We start from the raw sequence: 19,824 nt of genomic DNA on the forward strand, positions 1-19,824 counted from the left end.
ACGGCAACAAAGGTGCTCTTGAGTAGCGAGAGCGAGAGAGAGAGAGAGAGAGAGAGAGTGAAAAAAACGAGGATAAATGTGCAATAAAACTCGGATGCACAATCCGGTGTTCCCCTAAGTCATAAACTTCACCGTAGAGATAAAAGACTTCCTCGGGAGGCGAACTCCAAAAAAAAAAGGTGCTTCTGGTGCCCATTTCAATGGTGTTGTGAAGAAACGGGAAACACTCATGCGCCCACTCTCCTGGACTTCGTCCAATGCAGAGAGATGTGGGTGTGTGTGTGTGTGAGAGTAGATTGCTTCTCCGGAAATCCTTCCGTACAGGCATCCTGTGAGTTGGTTTTGGAATTTATGATACAACTACTGCATGGTGCTATGTAGCGCTGTATGCACTTCTTTTCAACTATTCTACCCAGACAACCAGTCCTTCATTGGGACGCATGTTCTCCATCGTTAGTTTTCGCTGTTACCATGTTAAGGTGCATAATATATTAATTAAGTGACTTTTTCCGTAGTATAATTGTTTAAATCGGAACAGTGTGCTACGCTTGACGAGCTTAGACAAACGACAATGTTGTTCATTTTTATACAGGAGTATTGTTTTTAAACCACTTTAGTGACTATAAACAAATCAATACTGCGCACCGTGTTTGACTTTTACCTGCAGCAGCGTTTACACAAGTTTTCCTCAAAAGCTACATGCCGGTTCGTTACGCGCCCTGAAGGCAAACATATGGTACTGCGAATTGCACGCCTTCAAAGTGGGTTCAAGCTCGCTTTAGCTAAAGGTAGTCGTCTACGAGCGAGGCTAAATATTTCAACTGTTTTCGGTAATTGTTGTGCAAACATTTGCCTTCGTTGCAACTTTGCCAGCGAAGGGCGCGTGATTCGAGCTACCTGGAGCTTCTGGAGGGGGAGCATTTTAACTTGCTTTAGTGCCCCCGTGCCGCTGACGCTGGGGTTCGAGTTTATTTGCTCGCTTGTACCATCAGCTCGGTAAATTAGTGAGCAGTTACTTTGGGAAGCGAAGAAGCAATGATGCAACAAAGTCGAGATGCTTCGACCTAGAAATAGCTACAGCGGAAGCGTACCATTCCCTAGCACGCTGATGCGCCTGACACAAACCCATCCATCGTACTTCGATGCACTCTCATGCGGGGTAGATAGCTTTAAAGAGCCCCAGACACCCCTTACACGGCATTACGAAACGTGAAACTAGTATCTATCGGACGGGCGAACGGTTACTACAACCCAGTTTTTGCCGGGCCATCGGCTGGAGGTTGAAAATGAAATGAAAAATGAGCTGCCCGACAGATAGGGCAACCCAAACGATACCGAAGAACGTGCAATGTGCTCCGGGCGATGGGCTGGGCTGCAAGGGAATTGCATCCATGCACTTTTGACAGATGCAACCACACTAACACCAACCGAACTATCTCCACACCTGCAAGTTTAAGCGTTTGCCACATCTAGACCGTCAAGCCCGTTGATACTAGATTTGCTGGTAGCTCAAACGCCCACACCAAGATTGCATCATCCCGGGGAAAGCACTTTCGTGGAGCCAACTTGTTACTGAGGTTGAGTCGAACGATGAAGAAACAGAAAGCAGGAAGAGCCGGGAGATGGTATTAAGGATCTATGTTTAGCGCATAATTGGGTTCCTGGCTCGGTATGGAGCGTTGGTTCATAACTGAATTTGCTTTCCGAAAAGACCAGCACCCTTTTTCCAAGAATCGACGTATCCGGACGTACTCGTCCGCTTCTTTGCAGGATACGTAAGAAAATTCGCTGGACGTTAGGGATGTAATGTCTGATGTAATTAGTTTCCAGTCTCATCTTCCCGAATGAGTATCGATCGGTACGCTGGGGTGACCCACGACTGGACCTCGGAATTTTGGAACAGTGAGGAACCATGCTTGCTTTCCCGAGCTGGGTTGCAGTCTGCTGTAAACGATCATAATTCGGTGAAATGAATCTTTTGATACGATTACTGCGAGCTGCTGGATTATGGGCGAGTTAGACCGCTGCCTTCATTATTGCTTAATTTAGAGTGCATTGAGTTACGATGTAGTTAACGAGCGTAATATTTGGGAAAATAACATTCAAAAGTTTCGAAGAACTTGTACAGCCACCAACAAGTTTTTGGTTATAGTTAAAGAGTATAAAATATAATAACTTCTAGGAATCTAAGAATCACAGACACGTAAATTTATAGCATCATTTGCTCTTGAGAACTGACCTGAAAGTACAAACAGAAGTAACAAAAATTAAAATTACAAAGAATGAAGGTTTGGTACAAAATAATGAGAATAGCACCGCAACTCCGCGTGGTACTTCGAAGTGGCCAAAGAATCAAACCTGTTCCCTTGACGCTCGTACGCCATTAGGACAACGTCGCTTAAAATGTCGTTCCACCATCATCATTTCGGCACAACATGCTCCATTCGGGACACCGTTATCGTGCCTCTGATGCTGATGGTGCTCCGTTACTGGGATGCGTTGTGGGACAAATGGGCAAAACCTTTTTCCCACCTATCTGTGTACTCTTCCTGCAATCTCCAACCATATCATTCACACTCTCTGTTTCCCTTCCCATTCGAAACCATCGCCACCGCTAATAACATCATCTCGCACCGGTAACATAAACGCTAATGTGTAACGTATGAGCAGCTCATGTGCGGTACCCACTTCCCATGGAAAAGTAACGTTTTCGGTGGTGCTTTTTACGCTACCGCACAACACCTTCGTGAAGCTTGTGGCATCTCCAACGCTTTCTCCAACCGAACGGTAAGGATCGGACGGTAACGAGCGGTTAAAAATATCCTCCCCAAAACAACATTTCACCTGACGTTTTCGCATCAGCTTCGGGGAGCGCAGTCTGGGAGAGAGAGAGAGAGTGAATCGAAGTTTGCCTCTCTCGAATGTCATTATAAATTTATTAACACAGTACGAAAATTACACGCGAGAAGCACTGTATGGCGTGGGGCGAGATTTAAAGAAATGGAATGACGGAGAGCGGGAAGAGGAGCAGTTAAGTGAACCACTAAAACATGTGTTACTGTTGAGACATGCACATACATCGAACATGCTCGTCTGGAAAAGGTAAGAAACTGTGACCGACACATCCCACACCGATGTTGTAGTTGAAGAATTTGTAATTAAAAACTGTTAAAAGCAAAGTTTGCTGTGAGTTTTACGAATGTTACAGAAAATGTAAGCGTCACATACAGTCGATGGGAAATTTTCACAACAAAATCAAACGAACATTCCCGACCAGTCCTCATAAAATTAATAAATCTCTAAAAAAACAAACAAGTACCACCAATAACGTGTTGTTGCATATAGTTACTGGTGTTTTCCGTACCAACACTTAATCTCAAAATACAACCACATAAGAACCACCGTACAGGTTGGCTCGTTTCATATGAATTGAATAGGTCGTTTCGTTCAAGCATTAGCAGTAAACCGGGAATCCAGGAAGGGTATGAATACTGGCGGCTATTTTTCGCTTAGCTACATCGTCAGCGAGCTGCAACCGATGCAGAAGGCGTGTTCTTGATTGCAAATTATCAACACATGGCCGGGTAGCGAAAGAGCTTTTTCCCCGTCAGTTACCAAGGGAAACTACTTTCCGATGACACTGCTCGTTGGGAAGGTGTATGCGCGTACGTGCTGTACGCTGATGAGACATTATGAAATGTTGAAGATGGTTGCATCTTCGGCGCTTTTACTACCATAACGAATGCGGCCGTCGTTACGGAGGGTTATGAAATTTTTAATCTATTTGTCAATTAATTAATGAACACTTACTTGCGTGCTTGCGTGATGGTAACACGGGTTTTGGCCGATGGGAACATATGTTTGTAGTTATAAAGACAAAGTGAAATGACTTTTCTTGTGAACGTTCTACTATGATTGTGAGCAATGTGAATATTATGAGAACTGCTGCACAGTAAATTTATTATCGTTCAGTAGAATGTGGTTCTTTTTGCGTTCAATTTAGGCAATCGTTTTTTTATAGTGTAACAAATATGAAAATGTCACGCAAAGAAAATAAATTAAGCTCGAGCTTGAGCCGGAAACCATACGAAACCAACCTTAACAGATTTTTGGTCAAAATCAGCATGGAGAATAGAGCACAGATCGGTTTGGGCCTTCGGTAGGATATTTACAAATGTACGAAGCAATCATATTTAATTCTTCTATGTTGTTCAGGAATCTTTGTAGCCTAATTTTAACGAACATTCGCTTGATTCACAATTGATAAATAAGAAACTAAAGAATTTATGTTTAAGACTAACTTTAACCCATAGGAAGCAGAAAGCTGCTCCACTGTAGATACCATCCAATTAAAAGTAACATACATTGTTTTAAGTCTTAGTTTAGACTAACACATTTTTTTACTTGCCGCCTTCGGTTTTTGAAAGACTGCGAATATTTTTGATTGCAAGCATCGGATTTTTGATTAGGAGAATTAATTTTCATCCGCCCGAGTACAGCTTGTAAGGCCGAAGGGTAATACCGGAAGGGGTGTACCAATTGTTGTGCTATTATCGAAAAAATGGAAAATATATCAAATTCTTAGCGATTTGCTGTCCCAAATTAATTTATTAACATAATCTATCATGTTTGCTAATATTTCCATTAGTTTCATGAATTTTGGAAGCCTAAATTACGAAAAATAACGATTTTCTTTCTTGCTGTCAAAAAGTCATCCATTCCTTACCGGTTTGTTAAGAAATGACTTTTTTTTTGTTTCAATTTATATTAAAACTAGAGCGCAAAAAATTCATTTATCATTCATTCAAACTCAAACAACACCGTTTTCGATAATTATACGATGATAACTATTTTTTTAATCGATTTTAAAAATAGCACAACAATTGGTGCATGGGAAACCGATAGCACCAATTGTTGTGCTATGCTCATGCTGGCAGCTTGAGCTGTCATTTATTTTTTTTTGAGCTGTCAAAAGATTTTAATTTAGTATATGTTATGCACTTAAATTAATCAATAATTATTTATTTATAATGTACATGAAAATTGCATATTTTATTTTAAAATAACTTACACCTTCGATGACTGACTGAATAAAACACCAACTGACAATTTGAAAAAAAAAAAACAGCACATTGCCAGCATTCTTAACTGACTGCACAAATTACTGTCGTTTTGTATCAAATCGAACCAAAATTTGTCGCTCAAAACCATGATTTTAAAATCGGTGAAGAATGTGTTTTTTTATTATTTTTGGTTGATATTAGCATATGATAATTCCTAAAAAGAATTATTCTTTTGTTTTAAGTTCAATGTTTTGAGAGAAAGTGATTCTAAATGTGATATTTGACTAGCACAACAATTACAGGTACATCGGAGGGGTTTAGGAAAATGGCTATAACTTTCGTGATACTTGCTCAAATTACAAAATGTGAACGGGAAAATACGTAGAAAATATGTGTCTACGAAATAAACCTTTGTTTGTTTAATTTAAGTTTAACAGTTTTGTCACAATCGTTGTTTTTGCGAAAACGCTGTACAAACTCGTCCATATTTGGAACACTTACCCCATGTTTATCCGAGTATCAATCCCTCAGGGAAAGGTTTATCTTCATGGATTCACTACTACACATTTAAAAAAATCTGGTACGTACATTTAATTCACATGATTTTTGTATTATACAAAACAAAAAACACCCAATGCATGTTCAATAAATAAGGATAGAATTTGAAAAGCATTATACAACAAAATAAACGCTTCTAGTAACTGGAAAAGCAAACATTTTTGCATATAAACAACAATTCACAGTCCAAACTAATCATTCATAGAGGGGGTTCTAAACAAGTGGCCTTACAAGCTGTCGTAAGTCGATCGGATGAAAATCAATGCTCACAATTAAAAATATGATGCTTGCATTCAAAAATATACGCAGCCAGTCAAAAACCCAATGTGGCAAGTTAAAAACCGAATGCTGCAAGTCAAAAAATGTGGGCAGCTCAGTCCAAACTAAGACGTTAAACTCTGTATTACATCAGAATCCGGGTGTTGTACAAAAATAAACCCTCATATGAAAGGTCCAAAAACGTGTGCTTTTAAAAGCTTGAGGAGAACTGTAGTCATTTTTTTTTGCGGTTACGTTTGCCTAGAATTCATGTCTGACCCACAAAGAGCGTACTTCGCGTTCCTAACACTTAGAATTCATTCGAACATGAATCTGTAACGAAGTTTTACTAGGAACAAAAAGCCCACCCAGTTCGGCCATTAAATCCACTCTCGAAGGGGGAATTAATCGAATGCTTGGGGTCCATAAAAAAACTGTATGCATTCGGCATAACATCACCATTTCCGGTGATCGATATCGTAATCGGCTGAAAATAGCTGTATTTCCAGGGAATGGTGCTAGAGAGCATGGGTTTGAACATGGGCGTAGAGCGAGTAAGTAGTAAAATTCCACACGCGTACACCAACGACAAATGGCCCCCGAAAGCGTACATGAACTTTCATGAAAGTTTCATGCAAATGCCCCCATCGAAAGTGGTGCGCTAGTAGCATGCTTCCCGGTGTACAGGAAAATGCAGATGGATTAAGATTTATTTCTACCCAGAAACTACAACCGTTCTGCATATTTGTAGCCCGGTGACGAATTAATCAGGAATTAATGTGATTAATATCGGTGCATGATTATTTATGAGCACGATACATCAAGTAAATATGTACGGTTGTGTGATGGTTTGGTGAGCTAGCATCAAATTGGTAGTTACAACTTCGAGCAAGGAAGCTAATGCTGTGGTTTAATGTGTTGAAGTTGATTAACAAACAGTAGGATCGAACGAATTGCTTGAAATAGGCAATATCTTCTTAAAGTATTCCGAAATGAGCTTCATCGATCCGCCATATTCAACAAGAGTATGGAAACACAGACTTTTACGGCTAGGAATTTTCGTCAGTTAGTTCAACAATAAAAATAAACCCTCCCGGGAGCTGTGCGAGTCATCGACACACGGGCACACTGCTGGGAATACATTTTCACTCCTAATAATGACCGCCTGCCGTTCGTTCGTTCGTTACGACAAAGGCGACAAGGTACAAGCAAAAACATCCACTCGACAACCGGCACCGAGTTCGTTTGCGCGTCACGAACTCTACCCACACCCTCCCTTCTCCGGCTTCTCTTAAACCCATTACCATAAATTCCGTCTGTTTCTGCCACGTCTACAGCCCTCTTACCCTTGCACCCTTATCGAACGATGTGCCGATGTTTGCTTTTCCGTTTGTCACTCAATCATTGCGCTTACTCCGTGGCATTCGGGTTCGCCCGTTACCACCCATCCGGAAGTGCCCGTACACTTTCTTTACACACTCGGCCCTTCCAATGTCTTCCGCCTGCTGCAGCAAAGGGGTGAAAGATGAAATGCTCTTGAATTTCGCAACGCAGCTTCCACCAAACATGCCGAACGAAGTTTGCTTTCACTCTTTTCGGGCACGGGCAGTGCGTTGAAATGTGCTGCGACGCTATCCAACGGAATTTGGAATGTGGAAGTTTCTGGCGGTGGAGGCAAAAGACCTTTCAAACTGAGCAAACACAGCACAGTAGCCGACCGACGACGGATACGACTGGGCTGGGCTAGGAAAAACACACGCGCCAGGGTCACAAAATAAACCAAACACACACAAACACACACACGCGCCCGTGCATACGGAAATGTCCGGGAAAACGACACTCGAACGCTGGAGGAACATCCTTCGAACGTGTTCCACTTTCGATGTGCAAAAAGAGGTTGGCGTTTGGGAGCGATTTATAATATTGTTTGAAAGCGATATTTCAAGCCACACCACCGGCGGTCTTTTACGCACATTCACTATGACCTACGTCTGGAACAAAATGGATGAACCACCCATCAGTCAGAATCACTACGATGGCACACTGTTGGCCCTGCAAGGAAAGTTTGAACAGTTTGAGGAAAAGCTTTTTGCCCTTTGCAAGAGTTTCGCTTTGGTTGGAGGGTGGGGGGGGGGGGGGGTTTGATGCTTCGGGGTTCCGTTTGCCGGGCAGACAACCTGGCCAACGACACATTCCGTGCATGCTTGCTTTGAGTGTAGTTTAATTGAAATTTGTCACATAACAAAGCCGCTTCCGGTGCGATGGTTTAATGTATGTGCGCACGTGTAAAAGTGCCTTTTGCCGATTTGATAGCAACACCCGGATGCCGGATGTACGCCTTTGAGATGACCACAAAGTTTCCCATTCGGGAGTTGCGTTTTGGGAACAATTCTACGCCTTGAACGTAACACGATAGACGAGCTGGTTTTGAATTGATTTATGTTACTATTTCCTCCCTATCTCTCTCTGTAATCTCTTCTAAGAGTGAAACATTCTGATGTTCGATTTTTTTAACTCACGCACTCTTTATCGACGCATGTGTCCGGTGGCAAGGATTCATACACTAACGCAGGCTGGTGGTGCGAAAATAAAATTGGTGTTTTTTTCCCAACTTTCCCACAACACGGTGCGAATGTATCCACGCTTACCGACGTTTCCGTTTTCCGGAATGGTTTTGTGTCACTTCAATTCATCATCGCAGCGCATTGTTCGTAATTGGTATGTGACAGTTGGATGGGACACGGAGTGTACCACTGGTTCGGTGGTACGGGTTGATTTAGGGCGAATGGAAAACTCGAAGTTTTTTACCGCTTCACGGACCGGTGGCAAACTTGGGTTGGGCGCGTGACTAGTGGCATGGACGTGTTTGCTAGCCAGTTATTACAATCCTGGGAAATGATCACTGGCTAAAAACGATCCAGTTGGGCGTGCACGTGTGATTTGGAATGAAAATGAAGTACATGGGATGAAGTTTTGGAGTGTATTGTGCTTTTACTGGAAATTAGGTTCTCCTTTTTATCACTGTCACAATTTGTTGATTTGTAGCGAATGAATACTAATAAAATATGACGCTGTGAAATTTTAACGTACAAGAAATATATTTGAAATGACTCTATCGCATACATCGTCACAATATTTTATAAAAAGACACATTTCCTACGTCAGACATTTCTTACAGGCGCCAACGATTTTCCATACCATAATTTCAGACGATAATTGTTTAAACTGAATCAATCCGCAATTCATCAATAATAAAATAAAATAAAAAAATATAAAGTTATCTTTTCAGTCACTCAAGCGCAAGGTCACAGAGAAAAGAGTAGACGGCTAAGACATGCAATAGCTAAGCCTCTCGTTCAATGATTTCAATAGATTTTAGAGGCTTCCTACTTAAGGCCTCAATGTCTCCAACATTCTTGTAAGGAATATTCTCATCTGAAGTCTTTGGACTGACTGGCAAGTCAATCATATGGAAGGCAATTGTCCACTCAGGCTAGACGCTGTTTATCAGTTCTCGTTGCTTAAAAGTGAAATTTTGCCTTTTCTTCCACAACTCCAGCACCATTGGAATCATTAGAAGAAATAAATAAAATGGCCAGAACACAGAGGTGAGATCGTTTTCTATCCATCACCAACCGAAGTTTGGTCTCTATTACGCTACTATATCCTCACCAGGGAGATGATCAATTCAGAAGTAATGTTGCATAGAGTTGGCGTAAAACGAAATATTCAAAATTTTAACAATCTGCTAGAAAACAGAAGCATTCTTGGCTACCAAAAATTCAGAAGAATATGAAAGACTTCTATAATTCATTTAGTTAAATGCCCACTAAGTATGGATGCGCTAATGCCTGATATACGCTAAAACTGATAATTATGACTTATTTTAACGAAAAATCTTATTTATCTTTCGCAATATGAACATACTACTGTGCCCGAAAAATAAAGTGACCGCGCTTTTTTCTTAAATGTTTTTTTTATTAGGTCAAATGAAGGTCATCATCTTCGAAGTGATCCTCTTCCGATGCAATGCACCTCTTCCACCTCTTCTCCCACTCCTCGAAGCAGGTGAAAAATGCGGATGCTGGGATGTCCTTTAGTTCCGCCGTTGCTGCGGCTTTTATCTCCTCGATAGTGTCCAAACGGTGTCCCCGAAGCGGCTGTTTTAGCTTGTTGAACAGCCAGCAAGTCTAGCAAGTCGTCTAGTGCCAAATTTGGTGAATGTGGCGGTTGCGAAACAATAAACCCCTATCGAAAAACTCCCTCAAAATGACAGCACCAGGCGAGACTTCACCCATTTCATCCCCAAAACATCTTTCAGGATGGTGCTGACCGAGGCTTTGGAAATCCCAACACTTTGCGAAAGGCCTCGTATCGTCAACCGACGATTGTTGACCACCAAACCCCTAATTTGGGTGACGTGGGCGTCGTCGGTCGAGATGGATGGTCTCCCCGGACGGTCCTCGTTTTCGACTTTCTCACGGCCATTCTTGAAATCACTTTACCATTTGTATGCATTTTTCTTCGACATAGATTCTTCCCCGAAGGCTTTTTTGTAACATCCACAATGTTTCCGCAGAGTTTATTTCGTTGCGCAAACCAAATTTGATACATGCGCGCTGCTCCACAAACTTGGACTTGGCCAATATGGACAAAAACACTTGGCGCTGCTCCGAATACAAAGTCTCACTCCTAGCCGGGTTGATGTAGTGACTTGAAACGTGGCAGAACTGTCAAAAACACACATATTGACAAACGAAAAATAAAAACAAAAGGGGCTTCTTCTGGCGCGCGAAATTTGACATCCAACGTCACCTTACTTTTCGGACACAGGAGTATTGCTCACTATTGAACAATATTGCTTGAAATATTGAAGCTATCGTATCAGATTTCAATAAACATAACTAAAACACTGTTTACAAGCACACATAAACATGAATTCGAAAATATCAAACAGACACATACAAATATGTTCGTGTATATACTGAATGTTAGAATCAATTTATGAGGCGTTAAAATCTCATTTATTATTGTTTTTATTTGATAATGATATCATTATTTCAAAGTTACAAGAAAAAAAATTAGACTGGACATTTAACATTTTGCCATAAATCCTACGTAGCGTTAAAATAAAACCAAGCCGATAGAATGGGGAATTTAAAATAAAAATTTCATCCAAAGAAGCGAATGCTTGTAAAATCCTGTTGTCAAGTGGTTTGAACCGTCTAGAGCATTGTTTTGGTTTTTGTTTCCACTTCCCACACATACACACACCCACACATCCTGTAATGTATTGCAACGAGTTGAACCAACGACTCAACGCCGACGGCGACTGCACTGAAGAAAAGCGGCAACAGCAAAAAAGAAACCTTCCCATCATGTCAGACATATTTCTTCCTTTGCTCAAGCTTTACAATGCTGCGGGTAAAAAAGTAAGAGCTTGCAACAATCGTCTAAGCTGAAAGCTCGTCTGACAAGACGATGAGAACCGGTTTCACCTGCCCCGGGACGGTACAGTGCGCCATCGACCAACCCCCTTCGCCCCGGGCACGGGGATGTAGTATCGAAATGATGGAAGAACTTTGCACATGTCGTCAGCTTTTTTGTCGTCCGTGTCGTCACGTCCTGTCGACCCGTGTTGACAGTTGACTAACACTTCCGCTCGATGTGCACCTGAAGGATGCACCGACCGGGAGGGAGATCGAGAGAGAGAGAGAGTTGTAGTTTGGATTCTCGAGAGTAAGACAGGAGAAAGAAAAATTTGAAATACAACCCGAAAACTTCCTCTAGCTTGCTGGCTGTACACTGGGCCAAAGGTATGACTGGAAAAACAGGGGGTGAAAAAAAATGGGACGAAATAGTCGGAATGATAGTGATAAGTCTTGTTGAGGTTTCTCCTCGTCAATGTCTTCGCAGCATCATAAGGACGTTGCCGGGTCGGTGCGGTGCTGCTGTGTCTTATTTCGATGCAACTCGAGCGCACGAGAGTTCAGCAGTGATTTATCAGCCGAACAATGGACACACTTGTACCGTTTGCGAGGGGACGGACGCTTGCACGGACTTCATTGCTCGTCTTCATTTAATTTTCGACCCTACCAAATCCAATGACCGACGCACAACGAGTACATCGACTGTCGTAGATTAAGCAAACGTCAGACAATGTGCAAGCGAACAGCCACGGATGGAATAAATCACAGCCAGTGTCCTTTTGCATTAGTAGGAACACCATCTCACCTCAGGACGGAACATGGTTTCCAGCTTCACGAGCGTCTGGGGAGGATAAGTCCTCCTCGGAAGTGGATGTGCCCTCTTCGATCCGAGCTGAAGATCCTTTGTGACACAGAGGATTCCTTCCGTTTTTGCTTGCCACATTAAGCCAATAAAACTCGAGTGCCATTCTTGTTTCGTGCTGTGTCGTTGCATTGCGTAAAAGGAAGATGAATTGAATTATGAATACATCGATATTTCATTACGATCGAAGCTTTGCTGTTCGGTTTTGTTACGGCTGACGGCCGGCACCTCGTCGTCTGTCATATTGTGGAAGGCGTACGTAGAATTTTAACACGAGACAATACTCATTTCTTCCAACACATGAACGAAAACGGCGACCGGTTGCTGGGTCGGGTCGGATGCTGAACGTTGGAAAAAATGCATCCCATTTATTTGATCGTGTTTGGAATGGTAGCCGACATGATTTGCACTACCAGAACTACCAGCACATAATCTCAAACCCTTCCCTTAGACGATATGGCTGAGTGCTTTCCGTCTTCCGGCTCCACTGGCAAAAATGAAATAATGAACTTTACGTGTTTTCTCGTGCACGACAAATCAGATAAAGCATTTCGTTTGACTTTTCAACGTTGCATGTTAATGGAATGCTAACTACAAAGCTTTGCATCATGCTGCTGTTTGTTTAAGCTGGTTTTTTTTTTATTGAGATGAATTAATCTATGTTACTCGGATAAATATCCGTCTGGGACGTACAGGAAAACTTAGAGCGTAACACAAATTGACCGTCTTCTTGGTACGAACCGATACCAGTTTGATGATATGATTTTTGTTTTGGAGCGTTCCTAGGATAAGTGTGAGTAATAGGACCAAGAAGAACACATAAATTTCGGAATTGGTTTATGTTGTTTGTCACACGAATGACGCAATTCGGCGAACAGACTTGTTATGTGATTGCAGTTGCAAATTTCAATATTGAACCGCAATTGATTTGACTCCTGTTGTTTGGACATATCCGGTGAATTGAAACATCTGTAATAATATTTGATACGTTGCCGCTTTACAACTTCATTTGCATTTGTTGATCCAATCATTTGAAGTCTTGTGCTGTGTCAGACGAAGTGTGGTATGTTTTTTGGAATAAAATAATAAAAGAATGGTTACATTTCAACAGAGAGAGCATCTGCAAACTTCAGATTAATTTTATCCAGGACATTCCAGACATCGATCGCGTCATTTTAGGTAAGAACGTTAGTTGCTGCAACCGCGCAAAGGAAAAAAAATCAGCTTGGTAAGAAATCTTTCCAGCTGTGTTTTCGAGGTACGAAAACAGCCTTTCATGTTATGCGAACGACAAACATACACACACATTCCCATCAAAACAGCACCGCGTGTTCCCGCAAGCCAATTTTGTTGGAGTGTGAAATGGATTTCAAAAAAGAAAATCGCATATCTGGCCGAAAGGGCATCTGCAAAGGCATCTACATACGCCCAGTGGTAGCCTTCCCGCACTGTGCTGTGGTCCAAAGTAGGACACGCCGCTGTTCGGTGTTTTCCATTACGCGAGCACTACAAATGATGCAGCATGATGTTCATTCGTGGCAGCAACATAATGTTTACCCTGCCTGCGTTAGAGATCATCCTTCCGTCGAATTGCTTCAGCAAACTTAGCAGCGCGCATTGCCGCGCTGGAGACTGGAGAAACAAGCGCTGCAGATCATGACAGCGTTTCGCTCAAAAAAGAAAAAGCCAAAGCATACTACCCACGATGAAAGGATGCACTTGACGGTAGCAGGAAATAATCTACCTAGAGATTTGCACAGCTGAACCGCTGAACGCTTGGCTACGGGATAAACCTTTTGAAAAGGTGCTGAATATGGCCCGGTCGGTTGAGAAGCGTTTGAAAGCCAGTGCTTTTACTACTGCTCCCGCGCTCTCTCTCTCTCTCCCTTTCTCGTGTTGCTGACGACGCGGTGTACGGATAATGCACTTCGCTTTCGTCGACGAATTCAAAGTGGATTCGGTGGCTGCTGGAAATGCTTTTAAAACGAGATTGAACCTGAAACTGAATATTGGGTGTTTTGATCAGAAATCTACACGCTGGTGTGAGTTACACAGGACAGCTGCAAGAGTTCATCGAATAAAAAATGTGAAACATTGTCAAAAAATGCCCTTTACATTTTCGCCCATTCCATGGTTTCAATGTTTATTTAAATCGTGTTATCCAATAGGTATTCCATGTCTCTAAAGGAATTTTAAATATTTTTATATTTTCGGGAGGTTCTGAACACACCCATTTCAAAGCATTATTTCTGCCTGTTATTGTTTTCTCTCTTTGTAATTGAGGTAAAAAATTTGAAAAGTTGTGCTGCTAAAATTCTATCATTTATTACGGTATCCGTCTGCTCTGATAGCTGCGCGTGTGCTTCGGAAATGAAAGGAAGCTAAACCAATGGCTAGGTTTAACATATCACTGACCGAAAAATAACATCACCATTTTGTACCAGTTTTGAAGGCCTTTTTGGAGTGAAATATCACAGGGAGTGGGAAATGAAAATGTTTGGCCGCATTTTTTTATGTTTGGTTTTGTGCCACGCGGTCAGCAATTCGGTCAGTACCTTCGCATCATAGTGGCAACAAGATTGTGTACGCGGAGAATTGACCCAAATTGTTGAAATTGTTGTGATTCTGTTGGGCGCATACCCTGGTCAGAAGAATGTGAACGGAAGGAATGAAGCGAATATGATGATCGTACGTAAATCATTGTCTAATAATTTCGCGGATGATGTTACGAAGTCGGGAGTGAGCGAGAATTGGCAACTGGGAAAAGTCCGAAATTGTTTGCCGATGTATAACCACAACCAACCGAAACGAACCGAAAAAAGATGATTCAAATCCAAGATCCAGCTACCCTTTATTTGTGTTTTTTTTTTTTTTTATTCATAAGGGACGGCCTGGCCGTATTGCTTATTATTTGTGTTACAATTCTTGACACATTTGTTGAAAGTTTTTTGTAGTTAATTCCAGCAGCCATTGCTTTAATATCAAAGAAGCTCTACGAGTATTATCAAAGATATTCGAGGCCAGAATGTGGTTAAGAAACTATTTCTGGACCGTGTTAGAGAGCACAGAGTTTAGCCATTTAGTTTTGCCAGTTTAGCCAGTGGTTGCCCAAGGGGGAGCGAAATTTTCAAACCATATGCGACCTTTGGTCAAACTCATACATACCTTCTGGGCAACGAAGATTTCGTAGATTGCACACACGCCTGTTATGGTGATGCCCTGCTCCTTGCACAGCATAGCCGTCGCGACGAACAGCATGGAAAGGCATAGGAAGCGCCAGCCTGAAGATAAAATAGAGAAGAAGAGAACATGTTAATAAAATTTGTACACTTTTTAACTATTTACAATTTTACTTCAAACTAAATGTTATTTTACTGCACTAGTATATTATTTAACCCTGTACTAATATACCAGAGGATTGCGATTCGAAGTAAAATTGACATATTCAAACGGTCACAATACAAGGCTTTTAAACAAGAAGGATAAGATACCGCGGAAGCCAAATTAACCATGTTTAGGATTCTAAATAACAGCTCTTCTAAATACGGCTAGTAAGGACCAGATCGCTATACAAATTTTGCAATGGGCGAAGCGTAATTTTTGCCCCTTAGATGTGACGTTTCTCCGTATTCATGATATCTATATGTTTATCCGAAATCACACACCAATATGATAAGTCTTTCAGAATAATTATGAAATGGTCATAATAATGATGAAAAATAATTGTCAAGTGGGCGTTGGTTTTTATGATTGCAAAATGTTAAATAATTTAAGGTGGCGATTATTACTGTGATAAAATATTGAACAGCGTCGAGAGCAACAAACGGTTATGGGTGATCAAGATGCAGCGGCCCCAATTGCGGAGACGCCTGCCGAAAGAGTGAGGGTCCCTGATCGATGAATCTCCTATGTCAGCGAGGAGAGAATCCCCTGCTCGGCGAGACAAATGGCGGCCCACTCCTCCACGCATAGGTTAATCCGCCACTGCATCACATTATGCTAACGTTTGTAGATGTAGCCGCACGCACATTAACGTACCAAGAAGTTCCGGCACATTATCGTTTTGCAAAGCCAACCCGACGACTGCTGTTGTACAACGGTCCTGGGAAACAGTGGATTTCGCGCCTTCATCTAACCGATATCGTGGTCGGCTGCATGGTTGCTGCTGCTGCTTCGATTAATGTTCTTCGGTTTGATAACTTTCGAAAGGGTCCAACGTCATTTTGGATCTACGGACAGTACATGGAAGATATCATTTGTGCTTTCTTTTAACAGGCAGCCACTGCAGCCGGACTTTTGCAAGACGATATCGAGTGGGATCGTGCACACCAGGAAGCTGTTTCATTTCGGATGTCCTCGCAGCTGCATTCGGGTGTCCTCAACTGTTCGCTCTCATTCTTTGTGAAGGAATGCCTCAGAATCCTTGCCGCCTTTGGCACATGTACGTGGACGATCTTTCGAGATCAAACCATCGAGATCGATACACTACAGAGGAACCAGATCATAATTAACGGTTGCGCAATGTTGAGCATTTTAGATGTTTTCGTTCCAGCGATCAGTATATTCGCTAAACGACTCCAACAAAAATGCTTGCCACTTCCCCGAAATGCCTAAGATCCTAAATTATTAGCCGATCAAATTTGAATATGATTTTAAGCATCCTGAAAAAGTGTTCACTCTGATTTTAAGATATGCCCCGGAGTTTTGTTTTGTAGCCAGAGTTATGCTGCGTAGCCCTGTAACCGGACCAATTGACTAGTGATCTTCAAATTGAAAAGTCGAACAGCCGTGATTGGCTTACAGAAAAAAAATACCAAAGACTCAAACCATACCAGAGTCTTCCGGATAAAGAAGTACTGGCGATCTTCACATTGGAAAGGACTGACATGACGAATTCTTTCATATGAAGTCCAATGAAAATCCTGGTTTTGACAGCTTAGCTTAGAAAAAACCAAAACAAACAAATGGCAGACACCTAAATTCCAATGTTCAAGCAATACAGCCTGGTCGTTCTTACGAAAAAAAAATATCCAAAGTTCAAGTCATTCATTACAAAACAAATAAATATTGGTAGGATGCTTGTGCAAGATATAACAGCATAAGAGCACGGAAATCTGTGAACTGTGAACTATCTATAAATACAACTGCTAAATGATTAGCATTACAACCGGGACGTTTTTCAGTATGTTTAGAATTGTTGGGATTTTGCACAATTTTTTTAATAAAATGACATTATTATATATTTTTTTTAATTTGTCTTCCACCTACGTTTCGTATCTCGTAACATTGCGCCATAGCGTGCTTTACCGGTTCATTAACAATCAATTAACACGGTTTACTTTGAGGTGAAGAGTTTTGCTAGATCGGTCGATTTTATGAACTGTGGTTGGAATGAATTTTAGTATTTCTTATTCCGGCAGCAAGAACAATCCGCCCTAGCCTCCAAAAACAGTAGCAACGATCAAGCTTTGTTTGCAAATACCAGCATTGTCGTACAGAGACGAAAGGAAACGCCTTCCTTTTCGGATGACAGCACAGAATCAACGAATAGACACCGGGATTTGGATGAGCAGGCTTTCGATCTGTTTCGCCAGCACAAAGCTTATCTACCTTCTGGCTACAAGCTCGTTGTTTCAGTACCCAAAACTTCCTGAGCGAGAAGGAGTTTTCCGGCACGACAATAGTGGTGTAACATTTTCCAGCAAACACATACACGCGCCCTTCCAGCACTTGTCCAGGAAAGAGCGACCAAGGCACACAGTGAAGCGATTTCTGATAGACAACCGTCTCGACTATGGTTGCGTTGACGGTAGTGGTGCCTGGCAGGTATTTAATTAAATGAAATATCCATCCACCCATTTTTCATCTCGAGCTACGCAAAGCATGACAGCATGTTTGCACATTAATCTTGTGTCTGTTTTCTTGCGTCACCATCTGCATATGGTTTTGTTTTTGGTCTGTGTTCACAGTGTAAATGTGTTTATTCTTCCAATTAAGCGGGTTCTGGTTTGTAACTAGAGGCATCGAAAGACTAGTAACAAGTAAGCATACCATCCTGACGGTTAAATCGCATCATTCCATCTCTTTCTAATTCACACTGATGAACAAACTATTAAATTTACAATTTCAAATTACGCTTCTCAGAGCGAGCTTGACGTCCACGGTCCGGAAAGCTTCACCGGGCGCACGAATCAATCATTTATTAGTTTCCATTTTACAATCTGCGATGGAAAACACAATTTTACGCCCACCCGTCAAAGCTTATCCGCGTACCGATCGCTTACCGGTTGGTAGGAAATATTTCATCACACATTATGAACAAATTGAGATTGAATAATTCATTTCCGCAGCTGCCACTAAGTACACCGTGTTGCCCGTTATTAAAAGCCCCAGAAACACAATTTTGCCCGCCCGGTAGCAGCATCAGCCAACGTCACGGATGGTTTTGATAAATAATCATGGTCCAAAATTTCCAACCCTCCCCCCACTAACACAATAATCGAATGTAACGAGCGTAAACAAAACCGTCTGCCGGCGTGTTTGTGTGGAAAGCGAACGGCGACATCGTGGTGCATATGGATGCCGTTGCAATATTGCTTCACACAGCAAACGAGAGCGTTTTTCTTTGCACAGTATGCAATGGACAAAAACTTCAGCAATTTACATAGCATAATAAACATACCCGAATCGATGGTAATTGTCAGAGTGTTTCGTGGAATATTCACTGTGCGGGAAAATAAATAAACTGATTCATGTGGCGCGTGTTGCCTCCACGCAAGCGATTCAATGTATTGCTGTGCTGGATGGATGAACAGTTGTGTGTTTGAGTGTAATAACAACGGTGCACTTCGAGCGTGAGTTGTGATTGAACACTGTTGAATGTGTTGTGCCTTACGGTGTACTGAAAATTGACCAAGACTCAAAATAATAAACAACGATTGGTTAATAGTTGTGAGCCTTTTTTCGCTACCAGATATGATCAATTTTTGTACATATTTTGTACGTGTTTGATAAAAAAAAGTTGAACGCCCTTTAGCGCTTGCAAAACTGTGTCAACTGTTTTCCGGCTCGATTCCAATCCCAAAGCTAAATATCATCCGTCTATTCTTACTTCTCGCTCCTCAAGCTGCTCCAGTTTCAGTTTACAGGACAGCTTTAGCTTTGAATTATCAATCCTTTTTGTGGACACTTCCCTTCGACCCTAACAACTTGTCTGCCGCCGTACCGTTTTCATGATAAATGTGCCACGATACCGTTACATATGTAAGGACCCATTTGTTTTGCTTAGGGCAAAACAGACCAACCTTCGGGACTACATGACACCGAGAGTATGATTTAAACGCTTCAAAACGAAGCACATTCAGCCTTACAGTGAGCTACGGGTTAAAGCATAGCGAAAGGATTAAGCGCTGCAGAATAACGAACGTGTCATGAGCCCTGTAGGAACACAGCAACGCAGGGAAAGGTTGAATTGTTTATTTGTGCATTTATTTATGCTTCGTTATCGTTTCTGCTCTTGTAGCAATCTTTGACTGACTCTTGTTACACAAAAGCTTTCTTACAAGTATCTACAATAAACGGTGTGAAAGTTTTCGTCGAGTTTGTTCGAAACAGTAACATAATGTGATGTGCAATTCACTGCGAACAAAATGCT

General features: G+C 41.7%; 2 protein-coding genes across 6 annotated transcripts in view; one reads left to right on the plus strand and one right to left on the minus strand.

Moving 5' to 3' along the window:
* The window catches only part of LOC126556291 (clathrin light chain), a 358,662-nt gene that overhangs the window by 108,185 nt on the left and 230,653 nt on the right, over positions 1–19,824 (plus strand). The window lies entirely within an intron of this gene.
* The window catches only part of LOC126568795 (protein O-mannosyl-transferase Tmtc3), a 168,453-nt gene that overhangs the window by 50,494 nt on the left and 98,135 nt on the right, over positions 1–19,824 (minus strand). Inside the window, exon 5 of the mRNA XM_050225428.1 lies at positions 15,336–15,451. Within this exon, the coding sequence (XP_050081385.1) occupies positions 15,336–15,451 (116 nt within the window). The remainder of the gene's footprint in view (positions 1–15,335; positions 15,452–19,824) is intronic.

This window comes from Anopheles maculipalpis, chromosome 2RL (genome assembly GCF_943734695.1).
Source record: "Anopheles maculipalpis chromosome 2RL, idAnoMacuDA_375_x, whole genome shotgun sequence".
Lineage (NCBI taxonomy): Eukaryota > Metazoa > Arthropoda > Insecta > Diptera > Culicidae > Anopheles > Anopheles maculipalpis.